The 24,566-nt window shown below is 41.2% G+C and overlaps 1 protein-coding gene across 11 annotated transcripts in view; it reads left to right on the forward strand.

Annotated features, from left to right (window-relative positions):
- DMD (dystrophin) overlaps window positions 1-24,566 on the forward strand; it is a 3,940,859-nt gene that overhangs the window by 1,017,135 nt on the left and 2,899,158 nt on the right. For all 11 annotated transcript variants that reach the window (XM_073664716.1, XM_073664719.1, XM_073664714.1 and 8 more), the window contains exon 7: window positions 18,835-18,953. In XM_073664716.1, the coding sequence (XP_073520817.1) occupies window positions 18,835-18,953 (119 nt within the window). The remainder of the gene's footprint in view (window positions 1-18,834; window positions 18,954-24,566) is intronic.

Here is a 24,566-nt window from a genome sequence, read left to right on the forward strand (position 1 = left end):
ACTAGGTCTCTGTGAAGAATAGTATTAGTAAACTACAGGCCTGCTATTTAAAACTGTGGTTCTCTGTCAAACGTATCACATATAATAGTGTTACAAAATCAGCCATTTCAGCATTCCATTTATTTGCAGTGTGTCGGTCAAGTTATTCACTTGAAGTCTCTGTGAAGAATAGTATTAGTAAACTACAGGCCTCTTATTTAAAACCACATATTCCTCACCATGATCCTCCTTCCTCCCTCTATGCCGAGTGCCCGGAGACAACTGATCCCACACTTGGACACTCAGAAGAGCTGTTAACTTTTCCATTTGTAGATTCGGGCCTCTCGCACGGCCAGCTTCAAACGAATCAATAGGAGAACATGTGCCCAAATATTTGATCAGCCACAGTGAGAAACTGTTGCAAGAGGTGGAAGATGGTAAGACACAATTGCCAGAAAGTCAAGAGGAGGACCAGGGTGCGGAAGTGGAAGACGAGGTGGTGGATGATATGGTAACTGACCCGACCTGGCAGGGCGACATGCAGAGTGAGGATAGCAGCACACAGGGGGAGGGAAGTGTAGCACCACAACAGGCAGGAAGAAGCAGTGTGGTGGCCACAGACACAAGGCAGGAAAGCGTATCCCATTATGACAACACAACGGAAGTTGCCAGTACAGCTGTTAGGTCTTCCCAAGTGGGGTTGTTTTTTAAAGACTCTGCAGCTAACCCTAAAAAATCCATTTGCACCACCTGCCAGGCCAGCATCAGCAGGGGTAGCAAAACTAGCAGCCTGACCACCACCAGCATTATCAGGCACATGGCAGCAAAGCACCCGACTAAGTGGGCCAAACCCCAAGGTCTAGAAACAGTGTCTGCGGGTGACACCACTGCTTCATATGCTGCTGTGCGTGAACGTCAATCCCCTGTCCATGGCGTATGTGAAGACGCCTCCCGCACTGCATGTGTCTTTGCACTCTCTCAACTAGCACAATCAGCAAGCCCATCCACGTCCTTGTCTCAGCGCACAATTCAGTTGTCCCTACCCCAGTTATTGCAACGCAAGCGCAAATACACACCCAATGCCCTACAGGCCACAGTACTAAATTCACACATTTTGTGAATTATTGCCCTCGAAATGTTGCCTTTTAGGCTCATGGAGACAGAAGCTTTCCGCAGCCTGATGGCAGCGACTGTCCCTTGGTATTCAGTCCCTAGCCGCCACTATTTCTCCCAGTGTGCCATCCCAGCATTACACGAGCACGTGTCCTGCAACATTAGCTGTGCCATAAGCAAGGCAGTTACTGGGAAAGTCCTCCTTACCATGGACACGGGGACAAGTGCTTGTGGGCAGGGACGGTACATCTTGCTGATGGCACACTGGGTTAATATAGTGGAAGTCGGGAACCAGTCCAACCTTGGGACGGAACACGTCCTCCCGACGCCGAGGATTGCAGGCCCTTGGTCAATCAGGGTTGCCCCCACATTCTACAGCTCCTGCACCTCTTCCTCCTCTTCAGCCTCCTTCTCTGAAATGACCACATCAGTCTCAAGCTGGAAGCACTGCAGCACTTCCTCGGCCAAGCGGCAACAGGCTGTGCTGAAGCTAATATGCTTAGGTGACAAACTGCACAATGCTGAAGAGTTGTGGACAGCTCTGAAAGAGCAGGCAGATCTGTGACTGACACCGCTGACCCTAAAGCCAGGCTTGGTTGTGTGTGACAATGGCCGGAACATGGTGGCGGCTATGAAGCGGGGCGAGCTCACACATGTACCATGCCTGGCCCATGTGCTTAACCTCGTGGTTCCGCGGTTTCTGAAAACCTACCCAGATCTGCCAGATCTGCTTGTCAAAGTACGCCACCTGGGTGCCGATTTTAGAAAGTCAGCTACAGTTTCCGCCTCCCTTGCCGTGCTTTAGCAGCATTTGCAGTTTCCAGCTCACCGACTGGTGTGTGATGTCCCCACACATTGGAACTCTACATTGCAGATGTTGGGAAAGATTTGAGCAGAAGAGGGCAGTTGTTGAGTACCAGCATCAACAAGGCAGTCGGTATTCAGGTCAGAATCCACACATAAGACCTCAGGAGTGGACATGGATGTCAGACATCTGTACCATCCTCCAAAACTTTGAGGACTCCACCAAGATGGTGAGCGGCGATGACACCATAATTAGTGTCACTATCCTGCTCCTCGGTCTTCTGAAACGCTCTCTGCTCACAATTAAAGAGGATGCATTGCAGGCGGAGCACGATGAGATAGAGCAAGGAACCATACAGGGTGATTCCACACAGCCCAGCCTCATCTTATCCCAACGTGGATTGGGTGACAATGAGGAAGTGGAGGAGGAAGAACAGGAGCTAGTTTCCTGCACTATAGATGGTACCACCTGCACAACTGTCATACCGTCTGTTCAGCATGGATGGCCTGAGGACAGGGAGTAGGAGGATGAGGAGGAGAGCATGGTCAGTCGTCCTCTTGGTGAGGACATGGAAGTCTTGCCTGTTTGCAGTCTGACACACATGGCTGAGTTTATGTTACACTGCCTTTCCCGTGACCCTTGCATTGTCCAAATTTTGGGTGACAGTCATTACTGGTTAGTGACACTTCTAGACCCACGCTAGAAGGAGAACTTTCTATCTCTTATTCCTGTGCCGGAGAGGCCTAACAAAATGGGGCAATACGAGAAGGCCCTTGTTGCGGAATTATTAAAAAAATTCCCATCTGAAAACGCTGGAGGCAGAGATCACAGTTCGTTGGACAACCAAGGAGTACAGGCGAGAGAGAGACAAATCCAATCCAACAGAGGCAAGGGAACATTGTCATAGTTCTGGGAAAGTTTTCTCAGACCCTCCCATCGCACAGGCCCTGATGCGTGTGGTATTCTCACAAGGAGGGACAAGTTTCGGAAGATGCTGAAGGAGTACCTTGCCGACCGCACCAATGTACTTTGTGATTCCTCTGTGCCTTTTAATTCTTGGGTAACCTAGCTGGACACCTGGCTCTCTACGCCTTGGAGGTCCTGGCCTGCCCTGCTGCTAGCGTTTTGTCAGAGCCGATTTTTAGTTCCGCTGGTGGAATTATAATGCTGAAAGGCTGACACTTATAAAAATGAACAAGGGCTGGATTGGGCCAGACTTCTTAACACCACTGAATGATAGCAGCATTACATTAACTCAAATACAGTGTCTTTTTTTGGGTGGTCTAACTCTATTCCCATACACCTCTGTCTTCACACCCAGACATGGGTATATGCTTCCTGATTTTGTCTATTTGTCCTACTCTTTCTCCTCATCCTCATCCTCCACCACCATATCACCATCATATCTACCATATCACCATATCTACTTCTCTTGAAAGGGACATTGGAGTTCCTTCAAATTTTTTGCAGCCGTTGCATTCACTGCATAGGCAAACAGTATGGGAGACTCACTTCCTAATAATGGGAACATTGTTTTCAGGAGGCCCTCCGACCTCTATGTCTCTTGCAAGGGGCATTGGAGTGCCTCCAAATTTTTGGCAGCCGTTGTGTTCACTGCATAGGCAAACAGTATTTAAGATCCACTTCCTATTAATAGGAGCATTTATTTCAGGAGGCTCTCTGACCTCTACGTCTCTTATAAGGGGCATTGGTGTGCCTCCAAATTTTGGCAGACATTGCATTCACTGCAAACAGTATGGGAGACCCACTCCTTTTTAATGGGAAAATGTTGTACTCGTTGCTGTAGCCTAGTTCTATGTCTCTTTAATTTGTTAGTGCGGTTTTTTCTAAATTTTGGCAGCCATTGGACTCACTGCATACCCTATAACTGTATAGCAGACCCTCTCATTTCTAATGGGAACATATCATACTCGTTACTGTGGCCAAGCTCTATGTGTCTTTAAATTGTTAGTGGGGCTTTTCCTAAATTTGGCAGCCGTTGGACTCACTGCATACTCTATAACTGTATAGCAGACCCTCTCCTTTCTAATGGGAACATGTTATTACTATGGCCCAGCTTTATGTGTTTTAAATTGTTAGTGAGGTTTTTCCTAAATTTTGGAAGATGTTGGACTTACTGCATACCTTATAACTGAATAGCAGACTCTATCCTTTCTAATGGGAATATGTCATTACTGTGGCCCAGCTCTATGTGTTTTAAATTGTTAGTGAGGTTTTTCCTAAATTTTGGCAGACGTTGGACTTACTGCATACCCTATAACTGTATAGCAGACCCTCTCCTTTCTAATGGGAACATGTCGTTACTGTGGTCCAACTCAATGTGTCTTTAAATTGTTAGTAGGGTTTTCCCTATATTTTGGCAGCCGTTGGACTCACTGCAAACCCCATAACTGTATAGCAGACCATCTCCTTTCTAATGGGAACATGTTGCTGCCATGGCCCAGCTCTATGTGTCTATAAATTTTTAGTAGGGGTTTCCCTAAATTTTGGCACCCGTTGAACTCACTGCATACTCTATAACTGTATAGTATACCCTCTCCTTTCTAAGGGGATCATATCGTTACTGTGGCCCAGTTCTATGTGTCTTTAAATTGTTATTGGGGTTTTCCCCAAATTTTGGCAGCCCTTGCAGTCACTGCATGGGCATTACCACTATAGGAGACCCACTCCTTTATAATGGAAGCATTTTTTTAGTGCGACCCTCCTCTATGTTTCTTCAAAGGGGCATTGGGATGCGTCCAAATTTTTGGTAGCCCTTGCAGTCACTGCATACGCAATAACAGTATAGGAGACCCACTCTTTAATAATGGGAACAACAAAGCATAGCCAACTGCTGGCCTTTTAAGAATAATAAGGCTGTAAAAATAGTGTTTGTGACTTTCCTTCATAAATGAAACAGGATGCGTCTGATGATGTTTCATTCACCACATGGCCAGATAAGGTTGTAAAATGTTAAAATGACATTTCCCAGTGAATGCATTTTTCGCGGTTGAAAGCAATGCAAAAGTGCAAAAACGCATCAAAAATGCTACGTGTGAACATAGCCAAGGGGTAGAGGAGCATTTTTGCATTTGTATATTTATTTTGCCTTATATACAAGTCATTACCTTGGAAAAGATGTTCCTTAACATATTTCCCAGGAAAATCCATTTTGGTTTTGTTTTTGCATGGTTTTTTTGAGTCCGTAAAAGTGGCATAATACCTCTGACAACATTGTTGACAGTAGTGACCTGGGAGTAAGAAATGCTTCCAGGGATCTTCTCCATGCTGTTCCCATGTCATGTGAGCACTTTTCCCATCGATTTGGGCAATTTTTAGGCCCTCTGCAGACCGCCGGGGGGCGCCAGAAAAATACTTGAGTTTCCCATAGACTAACATTGGGCTCGTTACTTGGACCGAGCACTCGAGCACTCCGATTTGCTCGACCCGAGCAACGAGTACCCGAGCATTTTAGTGCTTGCTCATCACTAGTAGAATCATAATGGCAGGTCAGTTTTAGCATTCAGTGAACAGGGAAAAAAAAAAAACAATTATGGAATTGCACTTTGTTTTGCAATTTCACCGCACTTTGAATATGTTTACCATTTTCCATTACACAATATGGTAAAAATCAATGGTGTCGTTGAAAAGCACAACTCGTCCCACAAAAAATCAAGCCCTCACATGGCCATATTGACCGAAATATAAAAATATTATGGCTCTGAGAAGACAGGGAGCAAAAAATGAAAAGGCAAAACCGGAAAAACCCAAGATGGTAAAGGGGTTCATATTATCAAATACAGTTTTAAGATTTGTGATAGATAGTTGCTACCTACTCAGTTTTTTTTCCACATGTGCTGTTTACTTTGCTAATGCTTTCAGCTTTATCTATACTGCCTCAGACTACAGCTTGACACTTTTTATCCCATTCATGTCATTACGACGTATATAAATATGTCATATGTCATGTCCCTGCCTTTGATACGGGCTCCCACACTGAACCCACATCTTTCCCTGCACATAACGGTTAAGTTAATTAACCATCATGTGAATTTAACATCAGAGCAGTGTTAACTTGTTGAATCTTGCTGTGAATCTCTGGATTTAACACTCGCCGAAAGGGACGAGGTCATTCTGTGCTCCCATTGGCGCGCCCGTAATGTGATTGTGGGGAGCCGATGGGTTGTCATGACAAACTGGGGTCTGTTGATGACCCCATGCCTGTCATTACGATCCACCAGTGAATCTGACCCGTGGCCAAGACAGTAAAACAAATAAAAAAAAGTTTTTCAAAAATATGAAAAAAAAACCCCACAAAAGTTGAAATCACCCCCTTTTTGCCCCGTTGAAAATAAAACAATTAAAAAAATACATGGATTTGATATGGTACAATGAACATAGTAAATATAAAAACCAAAAAGCAATTGTGAATTTGCACTTTTTTTTGCAATTTAACCGCACTTTCCAGTGCACTGTATTATAAAAAGCACAACTCGTCCCTCAAAAGAAACACTCATATGGCAATATTTATGGAAAAATAAAAAAAATTATGGCTGTTGGAAGAAGGGGAGGAAAAAACTAAAAAAAAATTGGAAAATGGCATGGGGTGAAGTTGTTAAAGGTGAACTACATCTCTACCAAAATTCAAAATCTTTAAGGAAGCATTAAAGATGCACACTTGATTTTAAGTTTTTGTGATGAACAAACAAAATCAGCAACTTCTTATTTCTCTAGTTACACTCATGATCATCATGTTAAAGCACAGGAGCAAGACAAATGGGAAATTGGAGTTTTAATAACTTTGACATTTTTAATTTGTTGGAGCACCTGGTTATCTGTCAATTTGCACACAGCTTTCTTGAATTAAACAAAATTGAACATTATTGACATGTAACTAAAATAAGTGAGGTCTAATGTGCAATACATATCGTATGACCATATCTGATAAGGTACTAGTATCATTTAAACAACACAATTCTCAGTATTCTTCTTAAAGATAATGTTTTATTTTTTTCGTCACTGCTCTTAATTGATTTTTTAATGTAGTTTATAAGATCTTCTTGTCACTTATTATTCTGTTAAAGATTTTTTTCTGCAGAGGTTGTTTCAAAGTAATTGCTTCTCCTTTTTCTTAAAACAAGGAAGCAGTGGTCGCAGTCACCACTTCATCTATACCAGCATGACAAATAAACTACATTAACAGCCAATCTGATAACAATGGTAAACAGAAATCGAATGAGTTCTTTCCAGAAATACTATTTATTTTTTCTTTTTAATTTTTTTGGTTTGTTGTTACTACATCATGTGTAACTTCCCTGAAATATCGATATACTCATTGTAAAGGCCACTACAAGGCACAGACCTGGTTGAGCATAACCTCTTTGTTAGGCACGCAACTATTCATACTACCTACATAATGTGTACATAAAATTTGCAGATAACTATGTAAGTGTTAATATGACATCTCGTGCCTCCACTTGCCTTCTTTTTCCCAATTTGTATTTTGGTCCTGATTAGAGATTATTGAATCGATCCACTGAAAATTGTATTTGAGTCGAATTTCATGAAATTTTCCCATCCCAGATAATTCAAAAATCTTACAATGTGATTTGTGAAGATCGCAAAAATTAGCAGAAAAAAATTACCTATACTATTCTATACATTGCAGAATAAATGCACGTTCAAATGATAGCAGACATGGTTACTCTGGCTACCCTAAAATAATTTGCAGCTATCACATTACATCATCTAGTACAGCCAATCACTGGGGATTATCACGGACATTTAAAATATGTGGACAGGGAAAGGACTGGCCACCCTTCTTCTTTATAGAAATGAAAGCTAGAATGCTGCATAGAAATTTTATAGCTTGAAAGCACAGGGGACAAAAGCCATACAGAGGATGAGTTGCTGCTGTGCATCAAGCAATAAATCTCATGCTGGCTGACTCCTCATCAACTGCAGCTGGGAATTGTCATGAGTAACAATGGCAGGAACATTTTGGCTAATTTATAATTGGACAAATTAACTATCGTTCCCTGCATGGCACACGTTTTGAATTTAATTGTGCAACATTACTTTAATAAATATACCATCTTGAGGAAGGTGGTAGCTATGGCCAGTAAAGTGCCAGCTTTTTTCAACCATTCTTACTTGGTGAAGCCTGACCTCCTAGCTTTGCAAAAACAGAATAGTCTGCTACAGTTCTGTCTGATTTGTGATGTTGTAACCCGCTGGAATTTGAAGTTGCATATGTTGGAGAAACTGTGCATGCAGCATAAAGCAGTGATGTACAATATAATGCTCACCAGAAGACAACAGGAGAGAGAGGAAGATTTTCAGCTTGTACATGTTCAATATTGCCTTTGGATGTTGGAGACCTCATAATACATACAGCAGGATGTGGAGGAGGGGGGAGGAGAAGAATAAAGAGGAAGAAGAGAATGAACATCAGAAGTTGGATGTGGAGGGGGACATAGAGTTGGCACAGGCAGGGAAGTGGCTGACAGTCAGGGAGAAATAGTTGACGATGCTCCAGAAAATGAAATATTTCAATCAGAAAATTATTGCATTTACACATGTTTTGTTATACACATGTTTATTTCCTTTGTGTATATTGGAACTACACAAAAGAAACAAACAGAGCAAAAAAAAGCAAATTGGACATAATTTCACACAAAACCCCCAAAATAGGTCAGACAAAATTGTTGGCAACCTCAACTTAATATTTGGTTGCAGACGCTCTGAAATAAATCAAATCGCTTCCTATAACCGTCACCAAACTACATACACCTCTCAACTGGAATTTTGGATCATTCTTCTTTTGCAAACTGCTCTAGGTCTCTAATATATGAAGGGTGCATTCTCCCAAAAGCAATTTGAAGATCTCTCCATTGGTGTTCAATAGGATTTAGATCCAGACTCATTGCTGGCCACTTCAGAACGCTCCAGTGCTTTGTTTCTATCCATTTCTGGGTGCTTCCTGAAGTATATTTGAGGTCATTGTCCTCCTGGAAGACCCATGACCTAGGAGGCAAACCCAGTTTTCTGACACTGGACACTATATTGCAACCCAAAATCCTTTGGTAATCTTCAGATTTCATGATGCCTTGCACACAGTGAAGGCACCCAGTGCCAGAGGCAGCAAAACAACCCCAAAACATCTTTGAACCTCCACCATATTTGAGAACTGTGGTCTTTTCTTTATAAGCCTCATTGCATTTTTGGTAAACAGTATAAGGATGTGCTTTAAAAAAAGCTCTATCTAGCTCTCATCTGTCCACAAGATGCTTTCCCAGAATGATTTTGGCTTACTCATGTATATTTTGGCAAACTGCAGTCTAGTTTTTTCATATCTTTGTGTCAGCAGTGGGATCCTCCTGCCATAGCATTTAATTTTATTCAAATGTCAACAAACGGTGCACTCTGATACACTCTGAGTCTGCAGGACAGCTTGAATTTATTTGGAACTCGATTGGGGCTGCTTATCTACCATCCAGACTATTCTGCATTCCAAACTTTCGTTAATTATTCTCTGCCACCCACATCCAGGGAGATTAACTACAGTACCATGTGTTGCAAACTTTTGGATTATGTTGTGCACTGTGGACAAAGGAACATCAAAATCTCTGGAGATGGACTTGTAATCTTGAGATTGTTGATATTGTTGAACAATTCTCAAGTCATCAGAAAGTTCTCTTCTCCCCTTTCTTTTCTCCATGCATAGTGTGGCACACAATGCAAATGTTCCCCTTTTTATCTGGTTTCAGGTGTGATTTTCATATTATGAATAAAGAGAAAATTTCAGCTCACCCCTGAGATGTAATCCCAGTCTGGCATGGAGCACGGCGTCCTCGCTGCTGCACAGCGCCTGGGTCAATGAGGAAGTGAAGATGGATCCAGCTCAACACACCGGGCAATTAATTAAAATTTAACAATCTTTATTGGCAAATCCTTTCAAAAACTTGCAGAAAAGACAAAAAATGGACATCTCAGAGGACAAAACATACACCATGGGGTGGCATGTACAAAACACTTTGCCATAAGCACTTCGAGTGAAAAACTCTTGAATAGTGTTGAGCCACCCCCGTAGTGTTCAGGTTCGGTTCGGTTCGTCGAACACCGGGATGTTCGAGGAACTGTTCGTCGAACTGTTCGTCGAACACCTTAGAACACCGTCGAACACCGTTAAAACCAATGGCAGGCAAACAAAAACACATAGAAACACATAGAAAACACCTGCAAAGGTGTCCAAAAGCTGACAAACTGCTCAGAAGACACTCTCTTTAAAAAAGCCGGCCGGCAAATTCAGCAGCGGCATACACTGGTACCCGACAATTTAGACAAGAAGGAATAGAGCACCACACATAGATTAGATAGATAGAAACATGTCAGTCACACATATAAGAAGCACAGTGACAGTGTTGGTTACTGCACTTGTCATTTAGTGTAAAGGATTTATTTAAAAAAATATTAGTGTTTTCATGCACCGTCTCTTTAAAAAAGCCGGCCGGCAATTCAGCATCTGTACCCGACAATTTAGAACAGAAAGAATAGAGCTTCACACATAGATTAGATAGATAGAAACATGTCAGTCACATATATAATAAGTACAGTGATAGTGTTGCTTACTGTACTTGTCATTTAGTGTAAAGGATTTATTTAAAAAAATAATAGTGTTTTCATGCACTGTCTCTTTAAAAAAGCCGGCCGGCAATTCAGTACCCGACAATTTAGAACAGAAAGATAGAGCATCACACATAGATTAGATAGATAGAAACATGTCAGTCACATATATATGAAGTACAGTGATAGTGTTGGTTACTGTACTTGTCATTTAGTATTAAAATAAAGGATTTATTATTAAAAAAATTGGCGTGGGGTTCCCCTTAATTTTAGGCTCTAGCGGAGGTTAAGCAGACGGCTGGGGCAGATGTTTGAAGCCTGGGAAGGGGGTAATACCCACAGAGCTTCCCAGGCTACTAATATCAGCCCCCAGCTGAATACATAGCCTTTACTAGCTATTAAAATGGGGGACCCCCCAAAAAAAATGACGTGGGGTCCCCCCTAATTTAATAGCTAGCAAAGGCTAGGCAGACAGCTGGGGGCTGATATTAATAGCCCAGGAAGGGAGCCATGAATATTGGCCCCCTCCCAGGCTAGAAACACCAGCCGTCAGCCGCCCCAGAAATGGCGCATTCATAGGATGCGCCAATTCTGGCACTTAGCCTCGCTCTTCCACGCTGCCCTGGTGCGGTGGCAGGGGGTAATAGGGTTGGGGTTGATGTCAGCTTATAATGCCAGCTGACATCAAGCCCAGGTTAGTAATGGAGAGGCGTCTATAAGACACCCCCATTACTAACCCCATAGTCAAAGTTAAAAAAAACACAAACACCCAGAATAAAGTCCTTTAATTGAAATAAAGACACAATCCTTTATTGTTCTAAATTAAACCATACTTACCATCACGCCCATTCCAGCTGAAGCCAACGATCTCCTGCAATAAAAGAAAAATAATAAAGCAACCTCATCCTTACCTTTCCATGGTTCCCACGACAGCTTCAGCTCTGCTACATCGAGATGACAGGCTGGACCGCAGCAGAACGCTGCCATCCAGCCTCTCATCCCGCAGACACTGAGAAGCGCAGGCTTGCTTGCGCTGCTCAGCGTCTCTCTGTGACGACATCCAGATGAGCCGAGTTCATGTCCAATGAACTCGGCTCACCTCATGCACGTCACTGACAGCGTGGGAAAATTCTCACGCTGAAGCGGTGAGTGCAGGAGAATTCTCCCACGCTGTCAGTGACGTGCATAAGGTGAGCTCATGTACAATGAACTCAGCTCACCTCCTGCACGTCACTGACAGCGTGGGAGAATTCTCCTGCACTCAGCGCTTCAGCGTGAGAATTCTCCCACGCTGAAGCGCTGAGTGCAGGAGAATTTTCCCACGCTGTTAGTGACGTGCAGGAGGTGAGCTGAGTTCATTGGACATGAGCTCACCTCATGCACATCACTGACAGCGTGGGAGAATTCTCCTGCACTCAGCACTTCAGCGTGAGAATTTTCCCACGCTGTCAGTGACGTGCATGAGGTGAGCCGAGTTCATTGGACATGACCTCGGCTCATCTGGATGCCGTCACAGCGAGACAGTGAGGAGCGCAAGCATGCCTGCGCTTCTCAGTGTCTGCGGGATGACAGACTGGATGGCAGCGTTCTGCTGCGGTCCAGCCAGTCATCTCGATGTAGCAGAGCTGAAACTGTCGTGGGAACCATGGAAAGGTAAGGATGAGGTTGGTTTATTATTTTTCTTTTATTGCAGGAGATCGTTGGCTTCAGCTGGAATGGGTGTGATGGTAAGTATGGTTTAATTTAGAACAATAAAGAATTGTGTCTTTATTTCAATTAAAGGACTTTATTCTGGGTGTTGTGTTTTTTTTAAATACTTTACTAGAAATTCATGGCGGTCATGTCTAATACTGGCGTGACCCCATGAATTTTGGGCTTGGGGCCAGCTGATAATACCAAGCTGGCCCTAACCCCTTTATTACCCAGTGAGTCACCGCACCAGGGCCCTGGATGAGTTGGGTACAGTGCCAGAAGATGGCGCTTCTATGAACGCGCCATTTTCCGGGGTGGCTGCGGACTGCAATTTGTAGCGGTGGGGGCCCAGAAAGCTTGGGCCTCCCTGCGCTGCAGATTCCAGCCCCCAGCTGCCTAGTTGTACCTGGCTGGACACAAAAACAGGGCGAAGCCCCACGTCAATTTTCTTTAAATTATTTCATGAAATAATTAAGAAAAAAAGGGCTTCCCTATATTGTTGTGTCCGGCCAGGTACAAATAGGCAGCTGGTGGTTGGGGGCAGCCCGTTCCTGCCTGCTGTACCTGGCTGGACACAAATATAGTGCGAAGCCCCACGTCAATTTTTTTTAATTATTTCATGAAATTCATGAAATAATTAAGAAAAAAAGGGCTTCCCTATATTGTTGTGTCCGGCCAGGTACAAATAGGCAGCTGGTGGATGGGGGCAGCACGTTCCTGCCTGCTGTACCTGGCTGGACACTAATATAGTGCGAAGCCCCACTTCAATTTTTTTAAATTATTTCAGGAAATTCATGAAATAATTAAAAAAAATTGACGTGGGGCTTCGCACTATATTTGTGTCCAGCCAGGTACAGCAGGCAGGAACGGGCTGCCCCCAACCACCAGCTGCCTATTTGTACCTGGCCGGACACAACAATATAGGGAAGCCCTTTTTTTCTTAATTATTTCATGAAATAATTTAAAGAAAATTGACGTGGGGCTTCGCCCTGTTTTTGTGTCCAGCCAGGTACAACTAGGTAGCTGGGGGCTGGAATCCGCAGCGCAGGGAGGCCCAAGCTTTCTGGGCCACCCCCGCTGCAAATTGCAGTCCGCAGCCACCCCGGAAAATGGCGCGTTCATAGAAGCGCCATCTTCTGGCGCTGTACCCAACTCATCCAGGGCCCTGATGCGGTGGCTCACTGGGTAATAAAGGGGTTAGGGCCAGCTTGGCACTATCAGCTGGCCCTAAGCCCGAAATTCATTGGGTCACGCCAATATTAGACATGACCACCATGAATTTCTAGTAAAGTATTTAAAAAAAACACAACACCCAGAAAAAAGTCCTTTAATTGAAATAAACACACAATTCTTTATTGTTCTAAATTAAACCATACTTACCATCACGCCCATTCCAGCTGAAGCCAACGATCTCCTGAAATAAAAGAAAAATAATAAAGCAACATCATCCTTACCTTTCCATGGTTCCCATGACAGCTTCAGCTCTGCTACATCGAGATGACAGGCTGGACCGCAGCAGAACGCTGCCATCCAGCCTGTCATATCGCAGACACTGAGAAGCGCAGGCTTGCTTGCGCTCCACAGTGTCTCTCTGTGAGGGCATCCAGATGAGCCGAGTTATTGTCCAATGAACTCGGCTCACCTCATGCACGTCACTGACAGCGTGGGAAAATTCTCCTGCACTCAGCGCTTCAGCGTGGGAGAATTCTCACACTGAAGCGCTGAGTGCAGGAGAATTCTCCCACGCTGTCAGTGACGTGCAGGAGGTGAGCTGAGTTCATTGGACATGAGCTCACCTTATGCACATCACTGACAGCGTGGGAAAATTCTCCTGCACTCAGCGCTTCAGCGTGGGAGAATTCTCACGCTGAAGCGCTGAGTGCAGGAGAATTCTCCCACGCTGTCAGTGACGTGCAGGAGGTGAGCTGAGTTCATTGGACATGAGCTCACCTCCTGCACGTCACTGACAGCGTGGGAGAATTCTCCTGCACTCACCGCTTCAGCGTGAGAATTTTCCCACGCTGTCAGTGACGTGCATGAGGTGAGCCGAGTTCATTGGACATGAACTCGGCTCATCTGGATGTCGTCACAGAGAGACGCTGAGCAGCGCAAGCAAGCCTGCGCTTCTCAGTGTCTGCGGGATGAGAGGCTGGATGGCAGCGTTCTGCTGCGGTCCAGCCTGTCATCTCGATGTAGCAGAGCTGAAGCTGTCGTGGGAACCATGGAAAGGTAAGGATGAGGTTGCTTTATTATTTTTCTTTTATTGCAGGAGATCGTTGGCTTCAGCTGGAATGGGCGTGACGGTAAGTATGGTTTAATTTAGAACAATAAAGGATTGTGTCTTTATTTCAATTAAAGGACTTTATTCTGGGTGTTTGTGTTTTTTTTAACTTTGACTATGGGGTTAGTAATGGGGGTGTCTTATAGACGCCTCTCCATTACTAACCTGGGCTTGATGTCAGCTGACATTATAAGCTGACATCAACCCCAACCCTATTACCCCCTGCCACCGCACCAGGGCAGCGTGGAAGAGCGAGGCTAAGTGCCAGAATTGGCGCATCCTATGAATGCGCCATTTCTGGGGCGGCTGACGGCTGGTGTTTCTAGCCTGGGAGGGGGCCAATATTCATGGCTCCCTTCCTGGGCTATTAATATCAGCCCCCAGCTGTCTGCCTAGCCTTTGCTAGCTATTAAATTAGGGGGGACCCCACGTCATTTTTTGGGGGGGGTCCCCCATTTTAATAGCTAGTAAAGGCTATGTATTCAGCTGGGGGCTGATATTAGTAGCCTGGGAAGCTCCGTGGGTATTACCCCCTTCCCAGGCTTCAAACATCTGCCCCAGCCGTCTGCTTAACCTCCGCTAGAGCCTAAAATTAAGGGGAACCCCACGCCAATTTTTTTAATAATAAATCCTTTATTTTAATACTAAATGACAAGTACAGTAACCAACACTATCACTGTACTTCATATATATGTGACTGACATGTTTCTATCTATCTAATCTATGTGTGAAGCTCTATTCTGTCTGTTATAAATTGTCGGGTACCGCTGCTGAATTGCCGGCCGGCTTTTTTAAAGAGACGGTGCATGAAAACACTATTATTTTTTTTGATAAATCCTTTACGCTAAATGACAAGTACAGTAAGCAGCACTGTCACTGTACTTCATATATATGTGACTGACATGTTTCTATCTATCTAATCTATGTGTGATTCTCTATTCTTTCTATTCTAAATTGTCGGGTACCGCTGCTGAATTGCCGGCCGGCTTTTTTAAAGAGACGGTGCATGAAAACACTATTATTTTTTTTGATAAATCCTTTACGCTAAATGACAAGTACAGTAAGCAGCACTTTCACTGTACTTCGTATATATGTGGCTGACATGTTTATATCTATCTAATCTATGTGTGAAGCTCTATTCTTTCGGTTCTAAATTGTCGGGTACAGGTGTATGCCGCTGCTGAATTGCCGGCTTTTCATGTTTCACTGTTGGCACTGTTCCCATCGATTTGGGCAATCACTGTAATGCCACAACCACCATGGCTGTGGCATTACAGTGAGTGGCAGACAATCCCTGCATGATTGGTGCTCTAAATAGCGCCAGACATGCAGGACACGCTTTTGGTGCACGAACAGTTATCGAACATAACCTCGAACAGCCGAATTTTTTGCAAATCGTTCGGGTTCGTCGAACAACTCGAACACCGCCCAAAACAGCTCGAATTTGAGATTGGCGAACAGTTCTAGTCGAACACCGCTCATCTCTACTCTTGAACACTGTGATTTTCATATTGCCAACACCTATAACTTGCCACATGTGAGTTTGAATGATCATTACATGCTTGAAAAAAAGTTGTTTACCCCCAATTTTGGAAAGGTAGCAACAATATTGTCAGGCCAATTTTTGGTGGTTTGTGTGAAATTATATCCAATTTGCCTTTTTTTCTCTGTTTTTTTGTGTTGTTCCAATACACACAAAGGAAATAAACATGTATATAGCAAAAAATGTGTCATTTCAATAATTTTATGGAACAATTTCAAGGGTGCCACCATTTTTGGTCATTACTGTATATGTTGTATAGTATATAATGTATAATGTAATATGTTGAGTATATATACATATAATATATATAAAAAATAGATACCATTTTGAGAATATACAGTATATCAATAAATACATACAAAACAGTCTACAAAAAATACCAATGGCAAGCCAACATGTTGAGCAAAAAACAAGAACCTAGATTAGGTGATATACTAAATTGGTCCAAATTAGGACAATAAAAAGAAGATATACTAGAGCAATATAAACAAACTAAAACATATTTAATAAATACGGCTAACATGATAATTTAACCATCAGGCATAGCAGGGTATGAGGATCCCTCACATATTGCCAACAGTCAGAAGGCTTCCTCAGGTTGAATGATCCCATATTTACTGGAATATTGCTGTCTGCCATTGCTGGCGCTACACTGCCACACATCTCTTTGCCTGCCTGTCCTAATTCTGTACCATGCTGCTTCTGCCAGTTTTGGTGCCATTGCACAGCCATGCCAGCCACCCATCTCCTGGCTACTCACTCTAATTTAAAGTGCTATACTATATTGCTGCTTCTGGGGCTGCAAAAGCTTGCCCCATACTGCCAAACATCTCTTTGCCTTCCGTGTCCTATTCTATATTGTGCATTTACTGCCACTACTGTTAGATGCCGACAAACATTTCCCGTGCTTGGCTGCTGTACCCTGGAAATGTATCCTCTTCAGGATATACACTGAAACTGCTCCAAAAATATTGATCGGTTTTTCATGGCTTGTTGAAAATTCATTTCTTCTTTACTTTTAAAACAGTCAACTTGTTCCGGATTTCTACATAAATGGATAATTTTTGAATGGATTGATAAAAAGCCTTTATAATTGTTTAGTCATTTTGAGAATAAGCAACATGTTGACAAAAAAATTATACATTTTCATTCCTAAATTTGAATCAATTTCTATGCCATAGCTTTCAAAACAGCAGTTCTGTTCCTGCTTCCTTAATGAAGGGATAGTTTTTGATGGCTTGAGAAATAGCTATCACTTCTTAATTTATTAAAAAACTAAGCTCTTTGCACTGCCCTAAAAGGGATAATTTTTGCACCACCACTTATGAAAAAGTATTTGCTTCTTCCATTTGCACTGCCTTTGATATACACTAGCAAAGCAGGTATCTTCCCGCAAAAAATAATAATTTTAGACTGCTTTTACAATTTAAGTAGCCTAAAAAGTATGTTAACGCAGTGTGTTCTTAAATAAGCAGTCAGTTACCACTGGTTGAACTTTATTTTCCTTAGCCAGATAGATTGAGGTCACTTTGATGTTTCTAAGACCGTCTTTGTATCAAAGAGATAGAATGAGATTCAATACAATCCTAAGAGACCTCAGAAAGTTACATTTCTTTTCTGGGCAATTATACGTTTAGCAGCACTTGAGAATTGCAGCAAATTAATTCGCTGCTAAACAATTTTTTGGGGAAAATTTTGATGAAGATGAGTGAATTAGAATCATATGGCGAATTCAAAAGATACAATCATCTCTACTCTTCATGCTGATAGGACCAATGCAAGCACTTTTGGAAGTATAAGAGGTATAGCATGGAGACTAAATTGGCAGCGACAACAGTGAAAGAGAGAAAAAGGTAAATGAGAGATAGGGAGAAAATGATATAGAGATGGAAAGGAGGAGACAAAGGGAAAACAAAGAGGTGGAGAAAGTGAGAAGAGAGTGATGGAAAGATTGAAAGAGTGAGAGAGAATTTGAACATGTTTCAGCATATACCGCACTTTCTGGATTGTACTTGTTTGTTTATGTTACATTTGCATTTAGAGAAAAGCTATGCTTTGGATTCTTGCCATTTTTTAGGCATGCTATTAAACACTACTTCTTTGTTATTTTTAAGGTTTTGGAAAGCTGCAAAAATAAGGTCCAATTTTCCTTTATTGCTCTTTATTGTCCTAATTGGAACAGATGGACAATTTGGATAACATAAGTAAAATAGTAAAACATATCAACATTTATACCTGGACCAATTAGTAATATATTAAGATAAAGGAAAAACAAATCAAAATTAGAATAAATCATGTGGCCTCTAGCATAGCAAAATATCACATTGATGCACATGGTTATATGAATCCTGAATAGCAGAACCTAAAGTTGGGTAATTGTTACATGACCATCACTTACTCATTGTAGCCATCATCATGTGATAATTCAATTTTTTTTACTAAAACTATAAAAGGGATAATATACTTACCTGCTTCTGTAGGTGCAAGAACAATGCTGTAGGTTTCTGCTGCATTGTGACTGAAGTCAATGCATGACAAGGCCACGTACACAAATGAGGATGTGAATGCTGAGAAATTGTAATATCTTACTATGCAAATCATATTAAAATATTGTCACCTACACCATATCATGTTTTTCAAATCATCCAAAAAATCCATTGTGATTCAGTATATGACTTTTAACCCTTAATGAAGATAATGATATAAGCTACATATTGGTTAAATTCAATTCATTCTAATTTTGAACTGTTATAGTCTTTCTATTGGTATCTAAAAAGTAAATAATTTATTTTGCAGACCAGATATATTTGAGTGGAATAGTGTTCTCTGCCAACAATCTGCTGTTCAACGGCTGGATCATGCATTCAACACTGCCCAGCAGCGCTTGGGAATCGCAAACCTCCTCGATCCTGATGGTAAGTAAACAGACTTGCGCTTTTAACTTTCATTACTACTCACAAACTTTCCCTGTGGAAAAGATGCATTATTCTGGATGTACTTTATATGCAAAATGAATGCTGCAGAAGGTCTTGTGGGATAAACTACGGGCGATTTGTCATTTTCTCTTGTTAATGTTAATTCACATACATGCTTTCAGGAGCTCTACTCTTAATTAATGTGCATTATTTCTTTTACATGTGTAATTTGCAAGTAATTTGTAATCATTCTCAATAGGCAACACAACAGAATCCTCTCTGAACCCAACATGTCAAACCATTCTCTGCAAATAATAAAAAGCAAGAACAATACTACATTTATTATTTTTAAATTGCTAAAGGTTGATCGCAGAGGGAGTTCGAAGTCTAACAACCTTTGAAAATTATATATCTTCCGAAGTAGGCTAAAGTAATTTGGCTGCAGGGACAGACTACCAGTCAAGTTTCTACACTTTATAGTATCTAATTTGTCACTTAGTATCGAGGGGAAAAAAGAAACAGCATTACAACATCCTACAAATATTGGGTCTTCTGTATACTAAGTTTATGGAAGTGATTCTGAAATATATAGACTGTTGCATTTGCTGTAGCCTACCGTGGTCTATTAGTCTTACTGCGATTGGTCGTTAAATATAGAAAAGCACTATTTTTAAACATTTGTAAAGCATTTTTATTCATTATAAGTAAATTTAATTATTTTAGAATTTCCCAAATTTCATAGAGTCTAGTAAATTTTAAGTTTTTGGGAATTTGACTTTCAAAAATTTGTCTACCCTTTTCCTAGTTTTATATAGGCCAGAAAAGGCCTTGATGCATGTTCTGATGTCATGACATTCTGAGCTGCACCATCCCATTTGTTTGAGTGGAGAATAGCACATTCTGAAAATCATAATGACAAAACATGCAGCGAGACCAAGCCAGCGTAAGGCATTCTTGAAAAGATTAAAGAGTAGACCAGCACTTTGCCATACATTACAGAGACAGCTAACTAATATGAAAAACATACTGCTATTTATTTCACCTATGGAGTTGCTGAAGGAAAATTCAACAGTCCTCAATTCTTTCTTGATATTTCTTTTGTTATTACAGCTGATTGTTTGAAGACACTTATCACCAAAAAAAAGCAAGTTTCAGTCACCCTATTAAAAGGTTCAAATACCTCAGAATTCATATGCTTTTTGCAACTACAGAATCTTGTATGTTTGGTGAATAAGGCTATTTCTAGCTTTCACTGTTAACTGTGAATGAGTGCTGAGGCTCTTTATGTTATTGTTGTGCTCTTGGGCTAAAGCCTTGAACTAAGGAATTACTTCCCATATGGGTGTTGTGTTGCCTATTTCTCTCTACTACATCTTGGATTAAAATAATTACCTTTCTTTCTATTTCTTGGAAAGCAAGCCTTACTCCATGCACATCTTCTTCAACTAAACATTTGAAGACAATACATAAAAACAATAATGTCTTCAAAAATAATTAGATTGTAGCATATTTTAAATGACATGATTATTGAAATCCCCTATTTAACTTTCATTTTTGGGAAGACTGCTTAGATTGGTAGAGAACTTTCTTTTCTGGCTCAAGTGGCAGAAAACTTTTAAACAACTATAGTTAGTGGGGAGTAGACCCTTGAGCTCTCTGCCTTATTGCTTCTTGGTCCCTCCTCACAAAATGACAGCCACAGTAGTATACATACAGTCATGGCCAAAAGTATTGAGAATGAGACAAATAGTAATTTTTCCAAAGTTTACTGCTTCATTTTTTGTAATGGCAATTTGCATATACTCCTGAATGTCAAAGAGTGATCAGCTTAACAACAATTACTGTACTTGCAAAGTCAATATTTGCCCAGAAAATGAACTTTAACCCCCAAAACACATTTCAACATCATTGCAGTCCTGCCTTAAAAGGAGCAGCTAACATCGTTTTAGTGAATGATCCATTAACACAGGTGTGGGTGTTGATGAGGACAGGGCTGGCGATCAATCAGTCATGATTAAGTAAGAATGACATCACTGGACACTTTAAAAGGAGGCTGGTTCTTGGTATCATTGTTTCTCTTCAGTTAACCATGGTTATCTCTAAAGAAACACGTGCAGCCATCATTGCACTGCACAAAAATGGCCTAACAGGGAAGAGTATCGCAGCTACAAAGATTGCACCTCAGTCAACAATCTATCGCATCATCAAGAACTTCAAGGAGAGAGCTTCCATTGTTGTCAAAAAGGCTCCAGGGCGCCCAAGAAAGACCAGCAAGCGCCAGGACCGTATCTTAAAACTGTTTCAGCTGCGGGATCGGACTACCAGCAGTGCCGAGCTTGCTCAGGAATGGCAGCAGGCTGGTGTGAGTGCTTCTGCACGCACTGTGAGGCGGAGATTCTTTGAGCAAGGGCTGGTTTCAAGGAGGGCAGCAAAGAAGCCACTTCTCTCCAGAAAAAACATCAGGGACCGACTGATATTTTGCAAAAGGTACAGGGAGTGGACTGCTGAGGACTGGGGCAAAGTCATTTTCTCTGATGAATCCCCTTTTCAATTGTTTGGGACATCAGGAAAACAGCTTATTCGGAGAAGAAGAGGTGAGCGCTACCACCAGTCTTGTCTCATGCCAACTGTAAAGCATCCTGAAACCATTCATGTGTGGGGTTGCTTCTCAGCCAAGGGAATCGGCTCACTCACAGTCTTGCCTAAAAACACAGCCATGAATAAAGAATGGTACCAGAATGTCCTCCAAGAGCAACTTCTCCCAACCGTCCAAGAGCAGTTTGGCGCCCAACAATGCCTTTTCCAGCATGATGGAGCACCTTGCCATAAAGCAAAGGTGATAACTAAATGGCTCATGGAACAAAACATAGAGATTTTGGGTCCATGGCCTGGAAACTCCCCAGATCCTAATCCCATTGAGAACTTGTGGTCAATCATCAAGAGACAGGTGGACAAACAAAAACCAACAAATTCTGCCAAAATGCAAGCATTGATTATGCAAGAATGGACTGCTATCAGTCAGGATTTGGTCCAAAAGTTGATTGAGAGCATGCCAGGGAGAATTACAGAGGTCTTGAAGAAGAAGGGGCAACACTGCAAATATTGACTTGCTGCATTAACTCATTCTAACTGTCAATATAACCTATTGGTACTCATAATATGATTGCAATTATATTTCTCTATGTGATATAAACATCAGACAAACACTAATAAAAACCAGAGGCCAGCAGATCATGTGAAAATATAATTTTGGTGTCATTCTCAAAACTTTTGGCCATGACTGTAGAGTCTTTACTTGTTTTTTTTTTCTGGGTGAAACATACTTACATCTTTGATGTGCTATTTATTATTATAACTAATATATAATATGAAATATTTAACACATATAACATCTCTATATGAATTTAAAGGTAATATGTCATTATTGTTTTTTTTTAAACTATTGAAAAAACGCAAAGTATTAATATTTTAATTTTTAAGAAAATACTACCTTTTTTTGGCATGGTATAAAATATGAAAAAATAATCTAAATAGTTTTGATACTTTCTACTATTAAACACCATGGAGTGCAACTGCTGAAATTTGCCTTGAAAATCTAGTGTAGTGTTACCTCGCATTACGATTACAGTAAATGTGGGCAATGTCTGCTCACATGTAGGCGTTTGCAAAAGGATAAGGGAGGATGAAATTTAGAAACATAGTGCAGAGCCATTGTGCTGGTGACTGCAAAGTAAAACTATTTAGAAACATAGTGAAAATGGCCAGCACATCCTTACTAATGTGAACAGGAGCAAACTAAAAAAATTCAAACTATAAAAAAGGTCAAAATTGCCTCCAAAATTGCTAGGAGTGATTGCTCTAAGACATTGAAACTGCATTACTGCAATAGAAACATAAGAAAGCGCTAAAAAATGTACACATGAATATTTCAACATTTTTTTCTGTAATATTAATATGAAAAATTACAGTAAAGAAAAGCACTTAGCGCATAGATTGGCCAATATCTGCAAAGTAATACTGACATGTAGACAGCGTCACCAAGGATGGCCTGCAGCACTGATTCTGCTAGTTGATGCTCTTTGCTGTATCACTCACTGGGATTAGATGCGCGGACAGAATTATATTACGGGATTAGATATATGACACTGCAGAGTGTATCATGCACTGGGATTAGGTACGCGGACTGTATCACACTCTGAGATTGGATAAATGGGCTCTCACATTCTGGAATTAGATATGAGGACTGTATCATGTGCAGCAATTAGATATGCAGACTGTATCATGTGCAGGGATTGGATGCCCTTCATGTGCTAAGCACAAGGAATAAATATACAGCACATATCACATGCAGGGATCAGATACATGGCATGTATCATGCACAAAAATTAGATATGCAGCATGTATCATTTTCAGGGATTAGATATGAGGATCTGTGGACTGTATCATGCACTGGGATTAGATACACAGAGTGTATCACACAGGATGGGATTAGATACAAGGCTCAGCGTACAGTATCATACATGTTAAGATTAGGTACAGGGCTCAGCAGACTGTATAACACAGGGTAGGATTAGATATGCCGAGTATATCACACAGGATGGGATTAGATACAGTGACCAGTCCACAGTTAAGGCAGCCACAGTGTAGGAAATGTGGTCAGACACCGACCGCAGTCTCCTATGCCCAAAAACTGCTGTATTTGCAATATGTAAGTGTAGTGCTTGGACACTTACACATCAGCAAATAAAAATGGCCGCCCCCAGCGTCTGCAGAAAAAAAAATACATGTTAAAACAGTACATGCAATTTTGCATTAAAAATAATTGATTATAATTAATAAATATTAATACAACATTAAATATTGCGACAGTTATTTTTTTTACCCTGGTCTAAATGGAGTGTTCTCTTGAATCTGGCATTGTTGTTTTTTTGCTCACATGCCTCTCCTTTCCGGAGATGTGGACCCCTTTTCCTTGTATAAAAATCTAGTCCTTTTAGCCGTGGCTAACAAGATTACTTGCACAGAAGAGAGGAACGGAGAGGCACATGAGCAAACAATATACATGAATTAAAGTAAAACAACACCAGAATCAGTGGAACAATACCATTTAGACTTGGTAAAATAATTACATATTTATGACAGATGACAGGTTCTCTATTAGGAAGAAGAATTCTATAAATTATAGACAGAGTATGTAATATTATTATCCACCAAGTTCTAATTGCAGCTGACAAAAAATAATACAAAAGCTTTCAAATCAATCAGTTTCCCAAAAAGTATATGCAAGGTATGAAACATTATTCATTCTTTATTAATAATATTAATGTCATTATTTCATGCATATGGGCAGAGCCCAACAGGATAATTCAAAAGGTCCCTTAAAAGCAGTCCCGAAAACCAATGCTGGAATCCACAAGCTTAGTCCAAGCCATGCAAAAATCTACACTCTATAATAAAGTACTTAAGTGAATAAATGAATACAAAAGACCATATGAAGAAGAATTCTGTAAATTATAGACAGTTGATCTTATGTTAGAAGTGGAATGCCCACTTCTAATATAGTAGACTGTAAGAATCGGTAGAATCAGCCCCTATCTCCTGCTGTCTTCAGAT

This window comes from Phyllobates terribilis, unplaced genomic scaffold (assembly GCF_046119375.1).
Source record: "Phyllobates terribilis strain yellow unplaced genomic scaffold, ASM4611937v1 Scaffold_2__4_contigs__length_985480577, whole genome shotgun sequence".
Taxonomy (NCBI): domain Eukaryota; kingdom Metazoa; phylum Chordata; class Amphibia; order Anura; family Dendrobatidae; genus Phyllobates; species Phyllobates terribilis.